Genomic DNA, 19,689 nt, shown 5'->3' with positions numbered 1-19,689 from the left:
TAGTGTAATGTTATTAAAACACATCCAATATACATACCTTTTCTCATAAATACCAATAGTTAAACAGTATTTTGACTTGGTTTTAACCCTGTGATTTTCTCTGTTTTAAATTTCTCCAAGCACGTCGTCCATTTCTGTTTTAAATGTAGGATTTACTCAGAGATCAAAAGGCTGTGAGGTATTGCACTAATAAATACTTACAGATGGCAGAAGTTACTTATAAGAAACTTGCAATAATATTCAATCTGTTCTCAGCAGTTTTATTCTTTTCAGAGTTGATGTGTAATTTCTGATAGTCTTACATAGTCCAAGCTAACTTAGATTTTCATCCACCACTGGCTTAGTTTATCTAATATTTAAAATATGACAAACTAAGCTTTTAGTAGTTGCGTTAAATTTTGATTCTTCTGTAGCATTTGTCTTGATTCCTTATCTGGTGGTAACTGAGGGAAAATAAATCCAGCACATTCCAGTTTCCTTTTCAGATACATAAACTGTAGCCCCAGGTTAAGTTTTTACATTTGACTGGTAATAAACAATGTGAGCATTCCTCAAGGCTGGTAATGTTTTAAACCCTACATTAGCAACCAGGGCGTCTGTTTTATCTGGAAGTCTCACAGCATCATAGCTCTATCATTCTTCACCACCATTTTGACCTGTGGGGCCTCTACTTCCTATAATGCTCAGATGTTTCTGCACACTATACCAGTTACATGGTTATGAGGCTCCATGCATTCTTTTCCTGCTAGTGAAATGCTCTAAAGCAATAAAACAAATGACACTGAAATGTTTGCCATACTATCTGCCATTCAAATTTACTGTGGTGTTTGTCTCCATTGCTTAAATGTTGACACCCTGCACCATGCATGTGTGGAGACAGTTCTCTGGCATGCTTGTACACTATAGTTCATGGTGCATCGTACATAGAGCTCATCCTCAACCCTATCTTGGCATTGTTTACCACAGCTCCATCCTGTTGCTGCCAGCATATCCACCACCATTGAGACAGAATATGTCAAATAAGAAAGAAGTCAACTTGTGGCTCTGTGATAGAGCCGCTGTGCTACAGGATTGTTTTCAGTTTACATTATTGGCAGGTCTTCAGAGAACTAGCCACATATGAGTGACCAGCATTAGGACAGAGACCTGTTAGCCGAACCAGAGACCCTCGGTACATGCTGAGGTGAGAGCTTTGCTTAAAGCTAGGGATGCTGTGCTCAAGACAGATGAGGACTCTCACTCAGGGAGGCAAGGAAAGGAATAACTGCAGACATTGCAAAAGGCCAAAGCCGTGGTCTACAAAGCCTTCTGGAGAGCAGAAATACATGGTACCTGCATCCCTCATTAAACATATCTTGGTGCAAATGCTCTCCTCTCTTAGACCAAGTCCTACATTGGGAAACTGGCTTCTGTACCAACAGAGCTCAAACTTTTAGGATCCGCTAATATCCTCCTCCATCTCGTTCAACACTCCTTCACCTGGCTCCTTGCTGAGCCCCCTCCTGTTTATTATGCTGACATAGAAATTCTCAATCGGACACCCCAGCTGTCATATAGGGAAGTGTGCAGAGGATTTAGCAGTAGTGGGATGCATCGCAAACAGATGAGTCCAAATACAGAGAGGAGTTTAAACACCTGGTACAGTAGTGCAGAGACAATAACCTCTGTATCAATGTGAATAAGAGATAGTGGTGGATTTCAGAAGGTTAGAGGATTATCTTCATCTCTGTACTGAGGAGCAGCTGTGGAGCTGGTCTTCAGCTACAGATACCTGCGGTGCATCTTTCCAGTGACCTTACCCTGAGTTCCAACAGTTCCCTGTCTGGTCAGGAAACCCATCAGTGTCTCATCTTCCTCAATAAGCTGCAGACAGCTGGACTCAGGACCTCAGTTCTGCTGTTTGGTGGAGGCTTCTCTGCACTTGGATCATTGAGTGGCACTAGCAGCTGCCCGTCAGGCAGGCAGAAGCATCCATAGCAAAACCACCACACTTAGAAACGGTTTCTACCTCACAGCTTTTAGACTACTGAACTTTAACTGCAGTTTAATCTAGTTCTCTCCCTTTTCTTGAATATTAAGCTCATTGAACAGAGAATTTTGAGCCACAAACATGCAAATATAAATTGTTATAACATAAAGTAACATAGTTATTTGGTCATATAGTGCTATTATGTAGAAAGGCACCCATATAAAAAGCTGAAGAAACAGTATTCTTTTCGAGAAATAGGTATGTTATTCAAGGTAGAAAAATTGTTTAAAACTTAAACTTCCCGTCATTCTCTTCTTGTAAATGGTGTCTGTTCAGTTGGCTGATTATTTCTGAATTCAGGAGGAAACTCTAAGATGGTTTGTGCTGTAAGCAAGTTGATAGAAGTGAGATCATGTTATAAAGTTTGCTGTTTCCCTTGACAGTTGCTGGTAGGTTTCGTTGACTTGGTGATGGTAAACGGACACTAGCAACTGACACTTAACTCGTATCTGCTGGTCATTGTTTAATGATGCAGCACTGCCAATGCAAGCTCATCAACCAAATTCTGATTTGAAATATACCTTTAAGCTACAAAATGTAACTTTTCTCGGATGTTATATTTTTTCGGTACATATTCTGCTGCCACCTGCTGGAAAAATGTCAAAATTGTGTTGCTTAAAATGAAACTTTATTACAGTTCAAGTCAAAGATCACACAGTGAACAACTTTACAAATTTTACAAGACACGTGGTAATTGGCACGGTATTTGACACAATCAGCACTTTTAATCTCAGCATTAAAAGGCAAATATAATCTGCAACAATCATTTTATCAAACTTGAAGTCAGAACTTTTTCCATTTAAAAGACAAGTCATACCCTTTTTAAGAATTTCTTTCAAGAAACATTAAAATTAATTTCTGAAGGGATTTTATGACAGTCCCTGCTAATAAGCGGAGGTAAAATGCTTAATATCCTAAAGTGTAAATGCTAAATAAACGGCTATGACATCAATATCATTCATGAAGTTTCTTGAACGTCAACTTAAACTTGAATATTTATTGCAACTGGAAAAAAATTGCATGAAAAGTTTTCTTGATAACTATTATAAATGCCATTTTTACTAATTACCTTTCCAAGTACTCCCAGGAAAGACATTAAACTCAATTCAGCAATCTTCCACAAACCACCTCTGCTCCTATTTAAAAATTATTTAAGACACACATAAGGTGACATCACATACTTAGCCTTTAGATTATACTCGCACAATTTATACTATTTCACTATTTTCACATTGTGTCAACAATATGTTTTATTTAGGAGTTGATGTGTTAGACCAACACAATGATTATAGTACTGTAATTAAACTTAGATGCCAAATGCAAAACTCTGTAAAACTTCCTCTTTGCACATCACCATTAATACATCATCCCAGCTGGAAAAAATGGTGACTGTGTGGATGGTTGTCTTAAATTACCTTTCAACTGAAATTTTCTATGTAAGCTTGCCTTGCCTTCAGAAAGGGCTGCATACATATGCATATCTCTCATATTTTTCTTTACAGCAGTTATGCACTTCATTAGGCCCCTCCCTAATCGAAGCGCCCAAAATATAACATTTAAAATGGGAGAAATATACTGAATGGTTGGAATATTTTTGCAAAGACAAGCTCTGACTCTTTATATGATGTATATAGTTTGGATTTGCACAGTACAGTCAGGTTGCTTCAACACACAGTATTCAGATGGTTCCTGTCAGAGACTACAGGCACATTTGACACAGATTTAACAAACATCAAATGTTTTTCCAAATAGCTATTTTACTCGTTGGCTACTTCTTAAGTTCATGATGTTCTGGATGGAAAATCTGTGGAGGGAGTTCTCATGGAGAGAGTCTCTGGTACACCCAGCCGCCCTCGGCTTCGTGCTGGAACTCCCCCAGCTTCTCTCCGTCCTTCAGCTTGGTGAAAACGATGCGGTCGTGGAGTCTGTTGGTCTGACCCTGCCAGAATTCAATCAAGTGAGGCTTGACCATGTAGCCGCCCCTGGAAGATCACAGGACATTTGGAAAGTAATGAGAAAAAAAACCCTTGAGATCGAGCTGATATACCTACCTGTAGATAGATTAAGCATTTGCAAAGTTACTTAAAAAAAAAGCAGCTTGAAAAATCTGTTCATACCTTATGAACTTTTTAACATTTTGTCATATTACAGCCACAAACTCCACTGTTTATTATTGATGTTTCTAGTCAACACAAAACAATATTCAGCCCCCTACTGTATTTTATATAACCTCTTATTTTTACAATTACAGCTCATCTTAGCTCTTCATCCAGGGATATATAAATTAATGAAGGGCTTAAACAATTAATTAGATTAATCTATTATTGTAATAATTGTCAACTAATTTAATAATCGATTAAAGGTATAGAGGACGATCTTTTATTTCTGGGTGGATCATCTAAATAAGTGGTACTCCTAATTGTCAATCTTTCTGTGATATGTTTACATAAGGCCGTCCTACGTGCTCGTCCCCAGTTAGCTATTTTTTGTGTGCATGTGCACTTTCAGGCATATATGTGTGGTTCTTTGAAAATGGCAGAGGGTCGTAAGAGAAAAAGTGTCTACGAAGTGTATAAGAAGCAAAGAAAGACCTCAGAAGAGGCTGATATATCCCAAAATGCTTTGCGTAGAGAGCTCTCCTCGCAAAGCATTATGGGATTTGCAGTCGCTACCTGAGAGCTGCGACTAATTACAAAGATGGAGGAGTGGACGCAGTGGAGGAGGACGATTTACGTGACCAACAGGGAGCAAAAAGCAGTGATCATCTGTCCAAGCAGTCAGTTAACTGAGTTCACTATATATTCCCTGCTCTATGTAGTGATTGAGAGATTAAGGGGTTAGGGTGGACGCTCGGACACAGTAAGCTTGTATGAAATATGAGAATAGCAACTTTTAAAGAGAGCATGCACGAGGAGATATGGGCTCGTGCACGCTCTCGCACTTGTTTAAAAGAGCTTCCCTCTCAGGAGCGGGTACAGGGTTTTTATAAAAATAAAAAATCATGAATTGGAGTATAGAGATTCTAAAACATGCCTAAAGCTGACATGGCAAACCACTTAGAGCAGTAATAATATCTAACTTTTAAAAATAAAAAAATATATAAACATTTTGTATTTAAAGGTATACTGTGCAACCGCTGTTGATTTTCCAGCGAGGCTCCCCCAGAGGGCGAAAGTAAAAGTGTCTTTTAGCTCCCGCGATTCGGAAAAAGCTTGCCCGATGTTCACCCGTATACGACTCCTCTCTCTGTCCAGAGCCCTTTTCCTCTTTCTTGCCTGCTCCGACATGGGCTTTCGCTGTTTTCTCGCTGGTTCCGACATGATAACTGCACAAATATCGCCACTGTGCTAGCAACAAGCATGCCTTTCACTGGGGGCGTGTAGCAGTTCTCGCCGTAAAGCAAGACAGACTCTTGCGATGCACGAGACTTCTGAGCCTGTGGGTGCGGGCCGAGGGCTCCTGCAATTGCAAGTACGGTATTTCCCCTACAGACCACCAGGGCGGCCGAGAATAACCTTTGTTCGACCTGAAATGACTGATTTAATAATCCAAAACGTTATGGAACACATTAATTAACTGAAAAATGTAATACAAAAACATTTTTGTCGCTCAATATGCTCTATCCAGAACTCCTAAAGTGGAAAAGTTTTAGTTTCACCTGGTTCAATTTTATAAAAAATATTCTTTAAGGAACCTTTAGCTTTCCACTTATTAATCAATTAACCTTAAAAAACCTACAGATGAATCGATTTGCAAAATAATCATTAGTTGGAGCACTAAATGAATCACTCATTCTGTTCTGAGTTACATTATTTAGTAATAATAGATATTCTCACCAGTAGTCAGGCATTGGCACCTCTGTGTCCTTGTACTTCTCCTCCAGTTCAGCATTTTTCTGCCTCAAGTACTGAAAGAAATGCTCAAAATCAGCCAACAAATATTTGCCTAAATGCACGAATGTAAACGGCGCAGTCCTCCATCTCTCACATCTCTGTTAGGAACTGGAGTACTCTGTCGGCTCACAACGGCCCCGATTTGACTGCTCTTCGGCCGTGAGTGGAAGTAGTCACAGGAGCTCTGGTAGGGGATCCTCTCTACTGAGCCCTCGATACGGATCTAGGACAAAACCTTTGCTTAAACTGACCACAGAAAAACAGGGAAACAGAATGAATGGCAGGACTTAATTTAGAGTAACTTTTACCTGTCTGTTAAGCGGTTCCCAGTAAAACACCAGACATGCGTATGGATTACTCTCCTGCCAATGAAAAATAAATCAGAGTTTAAAAAAAATTCCCAAATTAAATCAACATCAAATGAGATCAAACAATAAAAAGAAATAATAATCAATAGGTCAAATCATCCACTTAACTCCACATGGCTCCAGATAAATTAGTAAAGAGTATCATATCGGTGAAAATGTGAATTTAAAAACTGAAATTTAAATTAGATTTATAGATGTGAAAAACAAACTTTGAAGGCAAACTTTCAAACACAAAATAGCTAAAAATATCAAACAGCACAAAGGAAAGCGATGTCTCGTTCTAATCAACATATTGGTTGATGAAATATTAGAATAGAAGGCATAACAATTTACTTTTAATTTTAAGAGTGAGGCACATGACCTAAAGAAAAAAAAAAAGCCAATACAAATCATAGTAAAGAAATATAAAATAAGAAGAAACTAGAAAAAGAGACCATATTGGCTTTTGCTTCATATAATCTGTTTTTAATCTGACCTGCTATGAACATCATCATCACTCAGATATAACTGGGTAATTCCCCAAAGAGAGGTGGGAAAACTGAAGTTAAACCATTATTCATTACATTTTACAATTTTAAGCAAATCAGTACATTTTTTTAATGCATCAAATATATTTGTTCTGTAAATTTGAATGGAAAAATGTTGAATAAAACCTCATAGAGGTCCTGTAAAACCAAAAGAAAACATACAGGTTTTAGATTAAATCTGCAGAAATAAACTGACATACCAGCTCAGTACCCTTTCTGCTCTCGTAGTTTGTAAAGAAACGGAAACCTTCGTGGCTGTAACCTTTCAGGAGGACCATACGAGCGGATGGACGTCCGTCCCTGATTGGACAGAGGTGATGGGACACCATGACAAACTCAACAATGATGTATTGATTTAAACCTGCTGGGAGATGACAGGGTTACCTACTTGGAGGCTGTGGCTATGCACATAGCATTGGCCTCTCCTATTTCGGGACACTTTGTTGCTTTATCGAACCAGTTCCCAAATTCCTTGATGGGATCCAAAGATACAAGCTGACTCTCCTCAAAGCACTGCATAAAGAAACACACAAAATAATTCAGAAAAGAGGAAATTTTAGAGAATGTTGCACAGCTGTACAAAGAAAATCAGACTTTCTATTATTTGACAAGCCTTTAGTGGCAATCAGCCAATTAGAATGTCTAAAATTATTTTTCCCCCCTACTGTGGCGGGACTGTATGGAAGCCCTACTGGGTCATACCACCTACCAAAATTAGAGATGATGTCAGGAAAAACTAGAAAAGTACCAGTCATGATTTTGAGAGCTGAGCACCAATCACAAAAATCAGTATCTGCCGATTACTGATCACAGCATCAAATCCGTAAGTTATTGCTTCATAAATGCATCACTCTTTTTGGTGTAGGAGGCAGCAGAATTTAAGATAGTGATAATAATGTTGACAAAGGGTGATGTGGGAATGCTTTTAAGAGGTTTGTAATTGGCTTTTAGAAAAGTCGTTTTAATGTAACCCTAGAATGACTGTTTGGTGGTCCTACCTCCACTGCAAACACTGACCAGCAGTCGCTCCACTGCACCGTCTGCTGTGCTGATAACAGAGCAAAGCCGATTCTAAGTCTAGAAAAAAAAATGTCTTGTTCTCTTTAAGTGTACCATTTAAAGAGAACAAAATTTTAAACAGATAACAGGAAGGCTGGGGTGCAGTGGTGGCTCAGGAGTACAGCACGCAAACCATGATGGGATCTGTAAGGGGAGTGGCGGCCTAGTGGTTAGGGCATAGAGCTTGGAATCCTGAGGTTCTGAGTTTGAGCCCCACTCCCACAGACTGCCACTCTGGGTCTCTGAGCAAGACTCTTAATCCCTGATTGCTCCCTGAGCACTGAACGATGGCAACCCACTGCTCTCTAAGGAGATTGGTAAATTCAGAGGTAAATTTCTTTAATGTGAGATTGTGACAAAGCGTTTCAGACCACCATTTATCCCAGTTTATTCATTTGTTATTTTCTTGTTAGCTTGATTTAACCATCTCTTTATTCTGTAGTTTGCATTCATATACTATCCCAGGAATGTTTATGTTTGCATTTTTACAGATTATTTATAACATCTTGGTTTAAATCAGGTAATAACTTTTCTAGGTTTTGTTTGATTATTTAACTTTCATGTTTTATTTTGGTGAACTTACCTTACCTGTCTTTCAGACAATTGTGAGGTTCAGAAGAGAGAAGAAAGAACCAGATCAGTGTAGCTGTGTTCACTTGATGTTAATTATGGTTGATTTAAGTTCAGTTAATTTTCTGTGGAGCCATGTTAAACCTCTGAGTTATTTCTTTGGGAAATTTCTTTTGTAAATATATATATATATATTTTTGCACCTTTTCTTTTTGCAATGTAAACAAACCACCTGCTACAATGGACATCTGCCTACTGCCTTCTTCATCCACTTGGCTAGTCTATCTCACAGAGATCAATAAGGTTAAATTATTATTCTGATGATCAGGGGCTTAGTCCTCATTGCAGCCGTCAAAGCTTCATGTCCCAGCCAGGTGACCTTTGATGTATGTCTCCCAACTTCTCTAATTCCATTTTTCATCTGCCTGGTTTAGAAATACTGCAGCAATTAAATTAGTTTGAATGTCCAATCTTTGCTGGATTCATCAGTATTGTTATGGCTTGGAAATCTCAAAGTTAAGGTCTGCGTTCTATACTGCTTTTTACAGTAACACATTCTAACAATTAGAACCTATATATAAACATTTTAGCAAGTTGGTCTAAAAGAAAAAAATAAAAATAAAACCCAGTTTGACATGAACTACATTCTTTCATGTACAGAGTGATTTGGAAGAAATGCCCAGAAATTGTTTTCTGAATCATTTTCTGTATAAAATCTTAATCCAGGTCCCTCCATAAGAATAGTGGCTGATTGATGCATTTTTTTTCGTCTAATGATTTGACAGACCTACTGGATTTCAGCATTCAGCTATACATTTAAAACTGTGTGAGAGGATTTAAAATTATTATTCAAATTATAACTATTTTGCATGCACCACTTTGTTGATCTTTGATCAATATTAAATCTCACTTTGTAGTTTTTCTTGCAGCCAAAACACTCCATATCATTTCACTTAGGTCTATATTTTCCATAATGAACCATGCATCATGCACACCACACTACTTATTTCCACTTTACGTCCCCTCAGCTCATTTAATGCTTTAAAAAAATAGATGTAAGAGGGCATAGCTCAAGGTCTAAGTAACCATGTACAGAATAAATACTGCTGCATGACCTTACACCTCCAGACTGCTGCTTTAATTGCCCAACACCACTGACCTCATCTGCTTTGAATGCAACTCACCTCTTCATCTCCTTTGTATTTCTTCCTCATGTTACTCAGGTCCATGTCGCCGCCGTTACTGGTCGTTTTATTACAGAAATTAAGGTAAAAAGGGCTCCGTTTCTGCACAGTCGGGCCGATTCGACAGAGAGGAATTCTACCAAACAAGCTAAAATGTCTTAATAAACTCGCACTGAGTATGCGCCTCATGCTGACCACACTGACTATGACGCAACGTACCTTTACGTAAAGGATTATGGAAACATTTGGGTTTTTGCTTCCGCTTAAAAAATAATATTTTCATCTTGTAAAAATAATGTTAATCTGAAAAACAATATACATTTACTCCGAATTAATCAAAAACAGAATTAAAATGTTGACAATTAATGGAATTAACTGAAGGCAATGAAAAAATACGTCATTACGTTATGAGGCGTTCAAATAACGTGGGTTTTCTTGCATGCTCTTGCAAAGCTCCATTTTTTTTTTCTGTGCCTGACTTTGGAATCAGAGACCGCGTGATGGCGCTGTTCGTTGCACTTTCGCCTTGCAGCAAGTAGGTTCTGGGTTTGATTCCCATTATAGGGTCTTTCTACAAGGAGTTTGCATGTTCTTGTTAAAGTGTAAGTGTTTAAGTAAAAGTGTGAGTGTTTGTTTGCAAAGTTGTCTTGATGCTTCTGCTTAAATTTTTTTTTTTTGTTTTTTTTTTTTTTTTACTTTGAGAATCTCAGAATCTTAAAAAAATACACGATCTGGATCATCACCAACATTTTATGGATTGTTCCTTGGCATGAGGGACACCTCTTATAAAAAAAAAAAAAACAAGCAAACAAAAAAAAAAGACATTAAGATCTCTCCATAACTTTTCAAGTTATCTTGTACACAGATAGATAAACACACACACACTAAAACCATCCTAAAAACCTCCTTGGTGGATGTAATAATCTGTATCAGTATCAACAAAAAGATTTTCTGAATGGGGTGACATTGAAACAACATCTGCCCCCATTTTATTTCCCTTGACCTGAGGGGAAGAAACACATATTTTCTAACACCTCTGTAATTTCCCTCTGGGATTATTAAAGTGTGTCTGATTCTGAGAAGTCAAATAGTGTCTGGAGAATACAACTCATATTAAAATTTAGTTAAACAAATAGCCACAAAGTAAAATCTGAATAATAAGTTATTTGTGTACAGTAGCTAATATAGTTGCATATAAACACGCATATTACTTAAAGTTAACATTTAAATGTAAAACGCAATGTAAAAAGAAGTTATTAATGAAAAATTAAGTATTAAAAAAGAAAGGTTTCTAATGTTAACCCCCCTCAAAATGAAAAACATTTAAAAGGTCTTTTTTCCCCAAAAAACTTTATTGAACAGAACAATAATTTACAAACTCAAGTAAGAATCTCCACTTTGCATTCTTACAAAAAACAAAAAAAGAGAGAGAAAATAAAATTTATATACAGATCAACTTAAATTGTGCAATGCAAAGGAAATAAACAAACAAACATGCACTTACATTAAAACCAATTAAAGCATACAAAAGCAACATCCAAAACTATGACTACATAAAACATATGTAGGTTTTAAAATCAACAATTAACAGAGACAGATCCATTCAGCAACGATACAGTTCCTTGCATCATGTAAACTTTAACATTTAAAACATTTAAAAGGAGTGGCTGATAAAATAAAGTAGTTTTAACTGGTTTAGTTGTATATAATACTTTTCATTGGCGTGTAAGTGAACGCAGCATTAGTTCTACTCTCCCCTTTGAATGACGTACTTCCTGTTCAACATGGCCGCGACCTTGTGTGTAACGTTACTACGAAACCAGGGTAAAAAGAACATCTTCGTTTTGTTTCGAAGTCATATTTAAGTCTTTAAAATGTTGTAAATGTAGTTTTCTGTTTATACAAATGTCTGTTATTGTCATAGTCTGCCAACTTTCCATTGAACTGGATGATTTTCTGCGTTGCTAGCCGATGCTAACTTTGCAGCTTCAGTTGTAGCAGCAAATTCAGACTGACTCTGTGGCTTTCAGGATGGCTGCCGCTGGTTCAAAGTGTCCGTCACGGCTCCAAAGCAGTGACCCGTCACAGGAAACCTCTTCATATCCTCAAACAGAAGCTCCTGGCCGTAACGGAGTACATTCCTCCAGCTAGAGTCGTTCCACCGGGCGTCTATCCGTCCCAAAACAAGCAGGTTCAGGAGGTGAGACCCGGTTATTAACTTTCCTTTCATTGGAGCTGAATTGATGCTAAATAGATACTTAATTATAATGACATAGCACAAGTGTTTTTCCTAACTGGCATTAGGTAGCTTATGATAGGGAAGTTATCAGAACATGTATGTCAACACATTTCATTTGGACTAAGGTGTCCAGATTCCTGTTATTAAATATGGGGACATTTCAGGCTCATAGATAAAAAATAATTACATCTCATCTAGATGAAATTAGTACGGAAGATGAAAAAATAAAAATAAGTTAACTGATTTTTAAATGTTATCTTTATTTATGTTTCCTGTTTTTGCTGGTTGATCCAGGTGTGTCTGGCTGATAACCCTCTCCTCTTCCATCAATCTTACACTATTCTAAAACTGAGAAATCATTAGAATGTACAACATGAAGACTTAGAATGTAATAATTAAAAAAAGTTTTGCTGTCACACACCTGGAAGTTGGCTATTTTTAGATGAGACACTGGGGTTAATTCCGGCGTCATAATTATTATCATTATCTCACCTGATTAAATAGTGAAAATGCTAATTGCCCAAAAATATGAAGCTACAAGCAATTGAAGGATGTTCTGGTTCTGGCTTGTACTTTTGTCACGCCCCCCATGTGGGGTTTGGTGGGTGGGTTGCACTGTAGTCGACCAAAATCTCGGATGATTTTAAAATTCTCCTCCGACATTTTTTTAGGTATGAAAAGTAGGACATGTCCGGGAAAAAGCGGACATCTGGTCACCCTACCATATCAACAATTTGATGTTTCAGTAAAGTGAGTGCTTGTTGCTATGATGCGTCTTTGCTCAGCAGCTTCGCTCGTTGTAAACCAACCATTAAGCACCCAGCTCATCTATATATCCATGAGTTTACCATAAAAGGAAGAAAACTTGTCGTTTCATTATAGGGCTTATAACCAGGCTTACATTAGGGCTCATAGAACAGCAAGTATGCCATTTTCAGCCCAACCAATGTTACACGCCCTATTCAGAGACCTTAAGGACCAGCACCAAGTACCCTATATAATCATTCTATGAGCCTTTTTAGAATAAAAAAACAAAACAAAACAAATAAAACATGTCCACAGTGTGTTTCATCTGTGTTTGTTCTTCAAAATTATCCAAATCCGGAAGCTGCATTTTTTAATAAACAGTTGATTTTGCTTAATCACCTGTGTAACTCAATAAACTGAGGTGCAGTGACTGGGTTCTGGGTGCAGTGACTGAGACTGATGTTAGAGAAATAATACAAAACTGCAAAAATAAAACCTCTGCTGACTGGATGGAAATAGATATGAAGACTGTTAAGATTGTTATGGAAGAAATTATTAAACCACTAACTTATATTTGTAACCTGTCCTTTCAAACAGGTACATTTCCAGACAAAATGAAAATAGCCAAAGTTATTCCACTGTTCAAAACCGGAAACAGACACCATTTTACAAACTATAGGCCAGTTTCTTTACTCCCTCAATTTTCAAAAATAATTGAAAAACTATTTACCACTAAACTAGATATCTTTATGGAAAAACACAACATATACACTGACAATCAATATGGATTCAGGTCAAACAGATCAACATCCCAGGCACTACTACAACTCATGGAGGAAATTACAGATTGCATTGACGATAAAAAAGTGGCAGTTGGGGTTTTTATTGATTTAAAAAAGGCTTTTGATACCATTGACCACAACATATTGCTGACCAAACTAGAAAGGTATGGGATAAGGGGAGTTGGGTTGGATTGGATAAGAAGCTACCTAGGAAATAGACAGCAATTTGTTCAAATAGGGGAACATAAATCAGAGCTCTTGGAAATTACATGTGGAGTACCACAGGGTTCAGTGCTGGGCCCCAAATTATTTATCATTTATATAAATGACATCTGTAAAGTTTCAAGGGCACTGTCATTGATTTTATTTGCAGATGACACAAATGTATTTTGTTCGGGTGAAAGTTTACCGCAGATCTTGGAGCTAATTAGAACAGAAATGAATAAATTTAAAATTTGGTTTGACAAAAATAAATTATCTCTTAGGGCCGGATTTATCAAAGGTTTGCGTGTATTAAAACGTGAGCTATTTCACTGCGCACGCTAAAAAATGTACAAACTGATCTATCAACAGCGTGCTAAAAGCATTTGGTCTTTAAAACGTGGTAAATAGCACCTCTGATCCATTTAGTACTTTTTCTGCAATGAATATGCAATATGGGGCGTTTACACGCTAAAGTGCGTCTTGTGGGAGGAGAACATGTAAATATATTAATTTAGCACTCGCAAAGTGATTTATCAAACTTGAACGCAATTTTGCTAACGGTATCTGACTCTATATTTAACACGTTCCAAAAGAAGGTGCAAATGGTCTGTATGCGTAATTGCGCACACATGGCAGCGGTTATTGTCGCAAGAAGGAGACATGGAAATAAAGCAAGGAGACGCAGAGAACGCATTTTTTCACTCCGTGTGAATATTTTTGGAATGAACGAGGAAACGATCATCAAAACATATCGTTTATCCAGCATTGCCATTTTGGAGCTGTTGGGGGAACTCCGAATGGATTTGGAGCCAGCCACAAGAAGGACCCACGCAATACCAGATATCACAAAACTCCTCGCAACATTGCACTTTTTTGCATCTGGGTCATTCCAGCGTACGGTTGCAGCGTGAGCTGGGATCTCCCAATCTCGTTTTTTCAGAAGTGCTGTCCGACGGGGTCGGGGTTCTCCCCCTGCGCCTGTGGAGCAACGTGCCAAATGCTGCGGGGATCTCATCCACAGTCACAGGCCAATACAAAACACCTGTTTTTTTTTTTTTTTTTTTTTTGTTACTGCAGCACATACAGTACCACCTTAGGGAATAAAGGTTGTCAATTTATAAATATATATATATATATATATATATATATATATATATATATATATATATATATATATTTACTTATTTATTTTTTTTGTTGGGGGTCACTGTAAGATTTAAATTTCTTAATGCACTAGTTTGTACAGACTACAAACTACTTTGCCGCAAACCACAAAACGCGCAAAACCATCATTTAAATAGGGCGTCTCCAACAGTTTTGCACCTTCCACCAGTTACGCAATCACTCTTGTTAAATCACCCGCAAACCATGGTTCAGCCCCTCGCGCAAAATTCCAGTTTGCGAGCGCAAATTACTGCACGCAAAATTGGATCTTGATAAATCCGGCCCTTAATTTGGACAAAACAAAGTTTATCATATTTGGAAGAAAGAATTCTGAGATTAATGGAAACATTTCAATTGATAATAAAGAAATCAAAAAAGTGAATGAAATAAAGTTTCTTGGTGTGATTTTAGACCACAAGATCTGCTGGAAACCACATGTAAGCTATGTGAAAAATAAGCTTGCCAAATGCTGTGCTATTCTTAGCAGGGCGAGTCATACCGGTATATTGAACCCAAAATCACTAAAAATGCTTTATTTTTCATTGTTTTTGCCATATTTGATTTACTGTGTTGAAGTTTGGGGCAACATCTATAAGAGCACATTACAATCCATATGCACACTACAAAAAAGAGCAATAAGAATAATATGCAAAGTAGGATTTAGAGAGCACACCAATCGATTATTTATACAGCTATATGCATTAAAATTCACAGACCTGGTAAAATTCAAGACAGCGCAAGTAATGTATAAAGTAAAAAACAAACTAGTGGCTAAAAATATAAATGAATTGTTTCAAGAAGGAGATGAAAAATATAATTTTAGAGGAGATGCAGTATTCAGAACGAAGACGATACGAACAGCGATGAAAAGAATGACTATATCAAGTAGTGGAGTGAAGTTATGGAATAGTCTACAGCCGTGTTTAAAGCAGAGTGTGAACATAAATTTGTTTAAGAGAAGGTAAAAAAAATTACTTTTGGATAAATATGTAGAAGAGGAAAGATAAAAAACAGGTAGATTAATATGGAAGAGTGAATGTAACTAGTTAAATGAGCAACTTAGGTCTCTTGAATCATTAGGGATGGGAAACTTAAAAGTTTATACTTCGTCCCATTCCTTTTCGAACAATTTATTATGGTTTATGTATTCATTGTGTTGTGTTGTATTTACACATCTTATATTGTTTTGTTGTTCGAATAAACTGAACTGAACTGAAGGTACTTCAGATCATTGCTTTTACATGTGTTGCTCTGTATTCTTTGATGTTTGTGTTCTATTGTGTTTAAAATAATGTAAACAGAAGTAAATCAGGTCACATTTAGATGTCATTGCTACATTTTACCGGTTTTATGATGATATATTTGCAGTTTTCTGCAGCTCAAGCTCTTCTCTTTGTTTCCATCAGGAAAATGGGTTTGCTTTACTCTTGAAGAAGGACTTGAATAAAGTGTTTGAGGAGTGCAGAATGATCGCTGTGGTTCAGAGAAACGCCAGCAGTGCTGAAGACATGTTGGTTCTTAAACATCGACTTTTCAAACACGGCATTAGAATCAAGTTCTTCCCAAACCAGGTAAAATGGATCTTCTTTATTATCATTAAAACTACACTTCATGTTCATTATGATGCAAAGGTTATACTGAAAAAGTGTCACAAACTCATGTTTGATCTTCAGTGTTAATAATTTATGCAGTCTTTTATTGTTATGAACTACTATCCAGATCCATAAACTTGTAACATAAATCTGAGCCTTTATACTTAGTCTTTATTTTTTGGTATTTAAATAAAACCGGCAGATAGATTATAGAGACAAAACTATAAGTTTAACAAGCATGATCAGTGCTTCTCTTTTAGTGATAAATATTAATATTTAAATGGATTAGACTATTGTTTAAGATCTTATCCAACTTTTCTGTTTTCTGCCTTTTTTTCCCCCCCAGGTGACGCGGTCATTCCTGATTGACTCTGTTTACAGCAACATGGCTCCTCTGTTCATCGGCCCCACAGTTCTCTTCGTAAGCAAAGAGCCAAAGGTGAAGGAGATGCTGTCGGCTCTAAGGGCGAGCCCACAGATGACGCTTTTGGGTATGTTTACTACCTGCCTCCATGAATAAGCTCTGATGTACTGAATTGTTAAAGCATCCAAAATACGACATTACCTGAAAGAAACGGAGAAGCAGGGGAGATTATCAATTTCAAATGAGGCTTTGCTATATATTGTAATAGTATAATCATGATTTACTTTGTAAAGTGAAAATTTAAGCCTGGTTTATGTTAGCTTCATTTCTAGAACAGTGTTTTGAACATTATTTAAAACAACTTCAACCAATTTTGACAGTGGCACTATCTGCCAGATTTTAATTGAATAAAAAATTTATTTTTAACAGTTTTTTTATGTGTTCTTGACAGAAACAGAAATAATTTAAAACAACAAGTGTAATTATTATCAAAAACATACATTTCAGGCGCCCAAGTATTGTGGGACCCTGTGACATTGCAGCTCCTATTGGCGAAGTTCTGCAACTTTTTAAACATCTATATAGGTCTTATATTTTGCCCATAAATATAAACAGATTATAAAGAAAACTCTTTAAAAAAGACTATCTCTCTTGGATGACCTAAAAAGACTATGAAAATGTGGTCAATAATTGTGTTTTCTACTTCTACATATTGTGTCGTGTAAACTTGTGGTCTGCGCCTTAAAAGCGGCCAGAATATTAGGTACGAGGGAGGGGAGCTCCATGGAGTATAAAAGCTGCATAGGCTGTGTTCTACACATCAAGCGTAACCCAGCCTGCAGCACCTTGTTTCAGAATCAGAATCAGAAATACTTTAATAATCCCAGAGGGAAATTACTGTTTACTGTAACATTTACAACTACTCATGTATATTTACTGTAAAAAAAAAATATATACTTTTTTTTATTTATCAGTGCTCTGCTGAAAAAAAGCAGATAAAATAGATAAATTCCATCATTGTGACCATAATTTCAAAATTCTTTTCATGATAATGATGTATTTGTAAACTATAAGATTACAGTTCCTGTTTGAATTTGTACCATTAGAACATAAACACCTTTGAGATTACTGGTTTAAATCCCTAAAACAAAACTTATTTTATTAATATACTTGAATGTCTGCAGGGAAACACCAACTGGGTTTGAATATTTGCTTTTATTTTCCAATTAAGATCACATACAATAGGAAAAACTTAACTGCAGAGGATTGTAAACTGGCTAGTAACAGACTCCATATTCAGTTTTTATAAAATTTTTAGTACCGGTTCAGGTAAATCCAAGAAGTATTACTCTTCTTCCAGTGCCAATTCCTAGAGTAGGTTTCCCACATGCTAATCTGATTTGTTTCTGCTTCTTTCGGTTTTTCATGTCTAAAAGTGCAGATTTTTTATAATACCTTAAAGGAAAATTCTGGTTTTTAACACTTTTAGCCCATTTTCTGTAGTGTCCAGGATGCATTCGAATGATCGACACCAAAATTTTGACAATTGGTCCTGTCTCTGCTATTTGGCTCATGCAGAATCCCCCCCTGGCTGCTTCAGAATGGCTTCCATAGTGCATGTCTGATAATGTCCTTAAAACAACCTTAAACGTTCTTTTTTAAAAATATGCTACTCACCGGGTCGTCAGTGCTGTTCAATGACGTTCCAAAAAAAGTTTCGTGAAGAAAAAACGTTCCTGTCTTGTTTTATTTAGCATTTTGTAAATCCCAGAACTATTTTTTCCGATACATCACAACCGCTTATAAACTTCCGCTTCCGCTGACCAACTAGTGGTCCACTCCAGACCACTAGTTGGCGACAATGTCTCTATATACTCCTCCTCAGTATATTCCGGTTCAAAACGGTATCCTCTACCGTCAAACTCAAAGTCCAATATGTCCTCCTCAAGAATCCACCTTTCGTATTCCATTTTCAGAGTTTTTTAAAGTGTTTAACAGAGACGTTAGCACCTCGACGTCGGAGTACACAGAGTGAAGCGAAAAGACTACAACTGTGTAAACAGGCCCCATTTCCGTTTCCGGTGGCGGAGGAATATTGACTATTCCAACAGAACTCAATGGGATTTACAAAATGCTAAATAAAACACTACAGGAACGTTTTTTCTTTACGAAACTTTTTTTGGAACGTCATTGAACAGCGCTGACGACCCGGTGAGTAGCATATTTAAAAAAAAGAACGTTTAAGGTTGTTTTAAGGACATTATCGGACATGCTCTATGGAAGCCATTCTGAAGCAGCCAGGGGGGGATTCTGCATGAGCCAAATAGCAGAGACAGGACCAATTGTCAAAATTTTGGTGTCGATCATTCGATTTCATTCTGGACACTACAGAAAATGGGCTTAAAGTGTTAAAAACCAGAATTTTCCTTTAAATCTCATTGCTGATAATTTTAGCTACTGTGTGTTTTCTAAACCACATGTGTGTTCTGCTCTCTCCTCTCCACAGGCGCATGCATCGATAACACACTGCTTAGTGCCCAGGGCGTAGTGAGCTACTCCAAACTGCCCTCAATGACTATCGTTCAAGGCGAGCTCGTCAGCGGTTTCACGATGCTAACCTCCCGCACTGCCTCAATGCTGCAGCGACACCCGGCCCATCTCTCCGCCGTGCTGCAGCAGTATATCAAACAGCAGAGCCCAGACAAAGACGCGGAGGTAGTTCCAAAAGCAGAGGAAGCCACATAGAGCTTGAATAGAAAATCTGTGGACTTTTGCTGTGCAGCTCAACAGCCGGTTTGAATGAGGTTGAACTGAAACGGAAGCAGCTTGGTACCAGACTTCGACGTGACGATGCTGTTTGAGGTCTTCAACCTCATGATGGGATTAATGAAAGGACAGCGCTTCAGAAATGTCAATATAAACCCTAATTTTAGGGTTTCTGTATATAAATAAAATATGTTTACTCAA

The 19,689-nt window shown here is 37.3% G+C and overlaps 2 protein-coding genes across 2 annotated transcripts; one reads left to right on the top strand and one right to left on the bottom strand.

Annotated features, from left to right (window-relative positions):
- Nucleotides 1-3,534: 3,534 nt before the first annotated feature.
- Nucleotides 3,535-9,844, bottom strand: pnpo (pyridoxamine 5'-phosphate oxidase). The gene is made up of 7 exons (XM_038283421.1): nucleotides 9,631-9,844; nucleotides 7,206-7,330; nucleotides 7,018-7,117; nucleotides 6,231-6,284; nucleotides 6,017-6,145; nucleotides 5,866-5,936; nucleotides 3,535-4,011 (listed from the first exon to the last, which is right to left on the bottom strand). Exons 1-7 carry the CDS (start codon nucleotides 9,817-9,819, stop codon nucleotides 3,849-3,851), a joined length of 831 nt encoding a protein of 276 aa, XP_038139349.1. The 5' UTR covers nucleotides 9,820-9,844; the 3' UTR covers nucleotides 3,535-3,848.
- A 1,504-nt stretch (nucleotides 9,845-11,348) lies between these two features.
- Nucleotides 11,349-19,689, top strand: mrpl10 (mitochondrial ribosomal protein L10). Its single transcript, XM_038283442.1, has 5 exons — nucleotides 11,349-11,454; nucleotides 11,661-11,830; nucleotides 16,173-16,337; nucleotides 16,705-16,849; nucleotides 19,229-19,689. Exons 1-5 carry the CDS (start codon nucleotides 11,394-11,396, stop codon nucleotides 19,465-19,467), a joined length of 780 nt encoding a protein of 259 aa, XP_038139370.1. The 5' UTR covers nucleotides 11,349-11,393; the 3' UTR covers nucleotides 19,468-19,689.

This window comes from Cyprinodon tularosa, unplaced genomic scaffold (assembly GCF_016077235.1).
Source record: "Cyprinodon tularosa strain WSP-4 unplaced genomic scaffold, ASM1607723v1 ctg194, whole genome shotgun sequence".
Classification (NCBI taxonomy): domain Eukaryota; kingdom Metazoa; phylum Chordata; class Actinopteri; order Cyprinodontiformes; family Cyprinodontidae; genus Cyprinodon; species Cyprinodon tularosa.
The sequence above is the reverse complement of the archived record's forward strand: the minus strand, read 5'-3'. Positions and strand labels throughout refer to the sequence as shown.

Excerpts from the sequence above, each read along its gene's own strand:
- pnpo (XM_038283421.1), bottom strand. The coding sequence starts at position 9,819 with ATGAGGCGCATACTCAGTGCGAGTTTATTAAGACATTTTAGCTTGTTT. Across the intron at positions 7,331-9,630 it reads AATACAAAGGAGATGAAGAG|TGCTTTGAGGAGAGTCAGCT; the intron begins GTGAGTTGCATT and ends TTCTTTATGCAG. Across the intron at positions 4,012-5,865 it reads GTGCCAATGCCTGACTACTG|GGGCGGCTACATGGTCAAGC; the intron begins GTGAGAATATCT and ends GTGATCTTCCAG.
- mrpl10 (XM_038283442.1), top strand. The coding sequence starts at position 11,394 with ATGACGTACTTCCTGTTCAACATGGCCGCGACCTTGTGTGTAACGTTA. Across the intron at positions 11,455-11,660 it reads AACGTTACTACGAAACCAGG|GATGGCTGCCGCTGGTTCAA; the intron begins GTAAAAAGAACA and ends TGTGGCTTTCAG. Across the intron at positions 11,831-16,172 it reads AAAACAAGCAGGTTCAGGAG|GAAAATGGGTTTGCTTTACT; the intron begins GTGAGACCCGGT and ends TGTTTCCATCAG.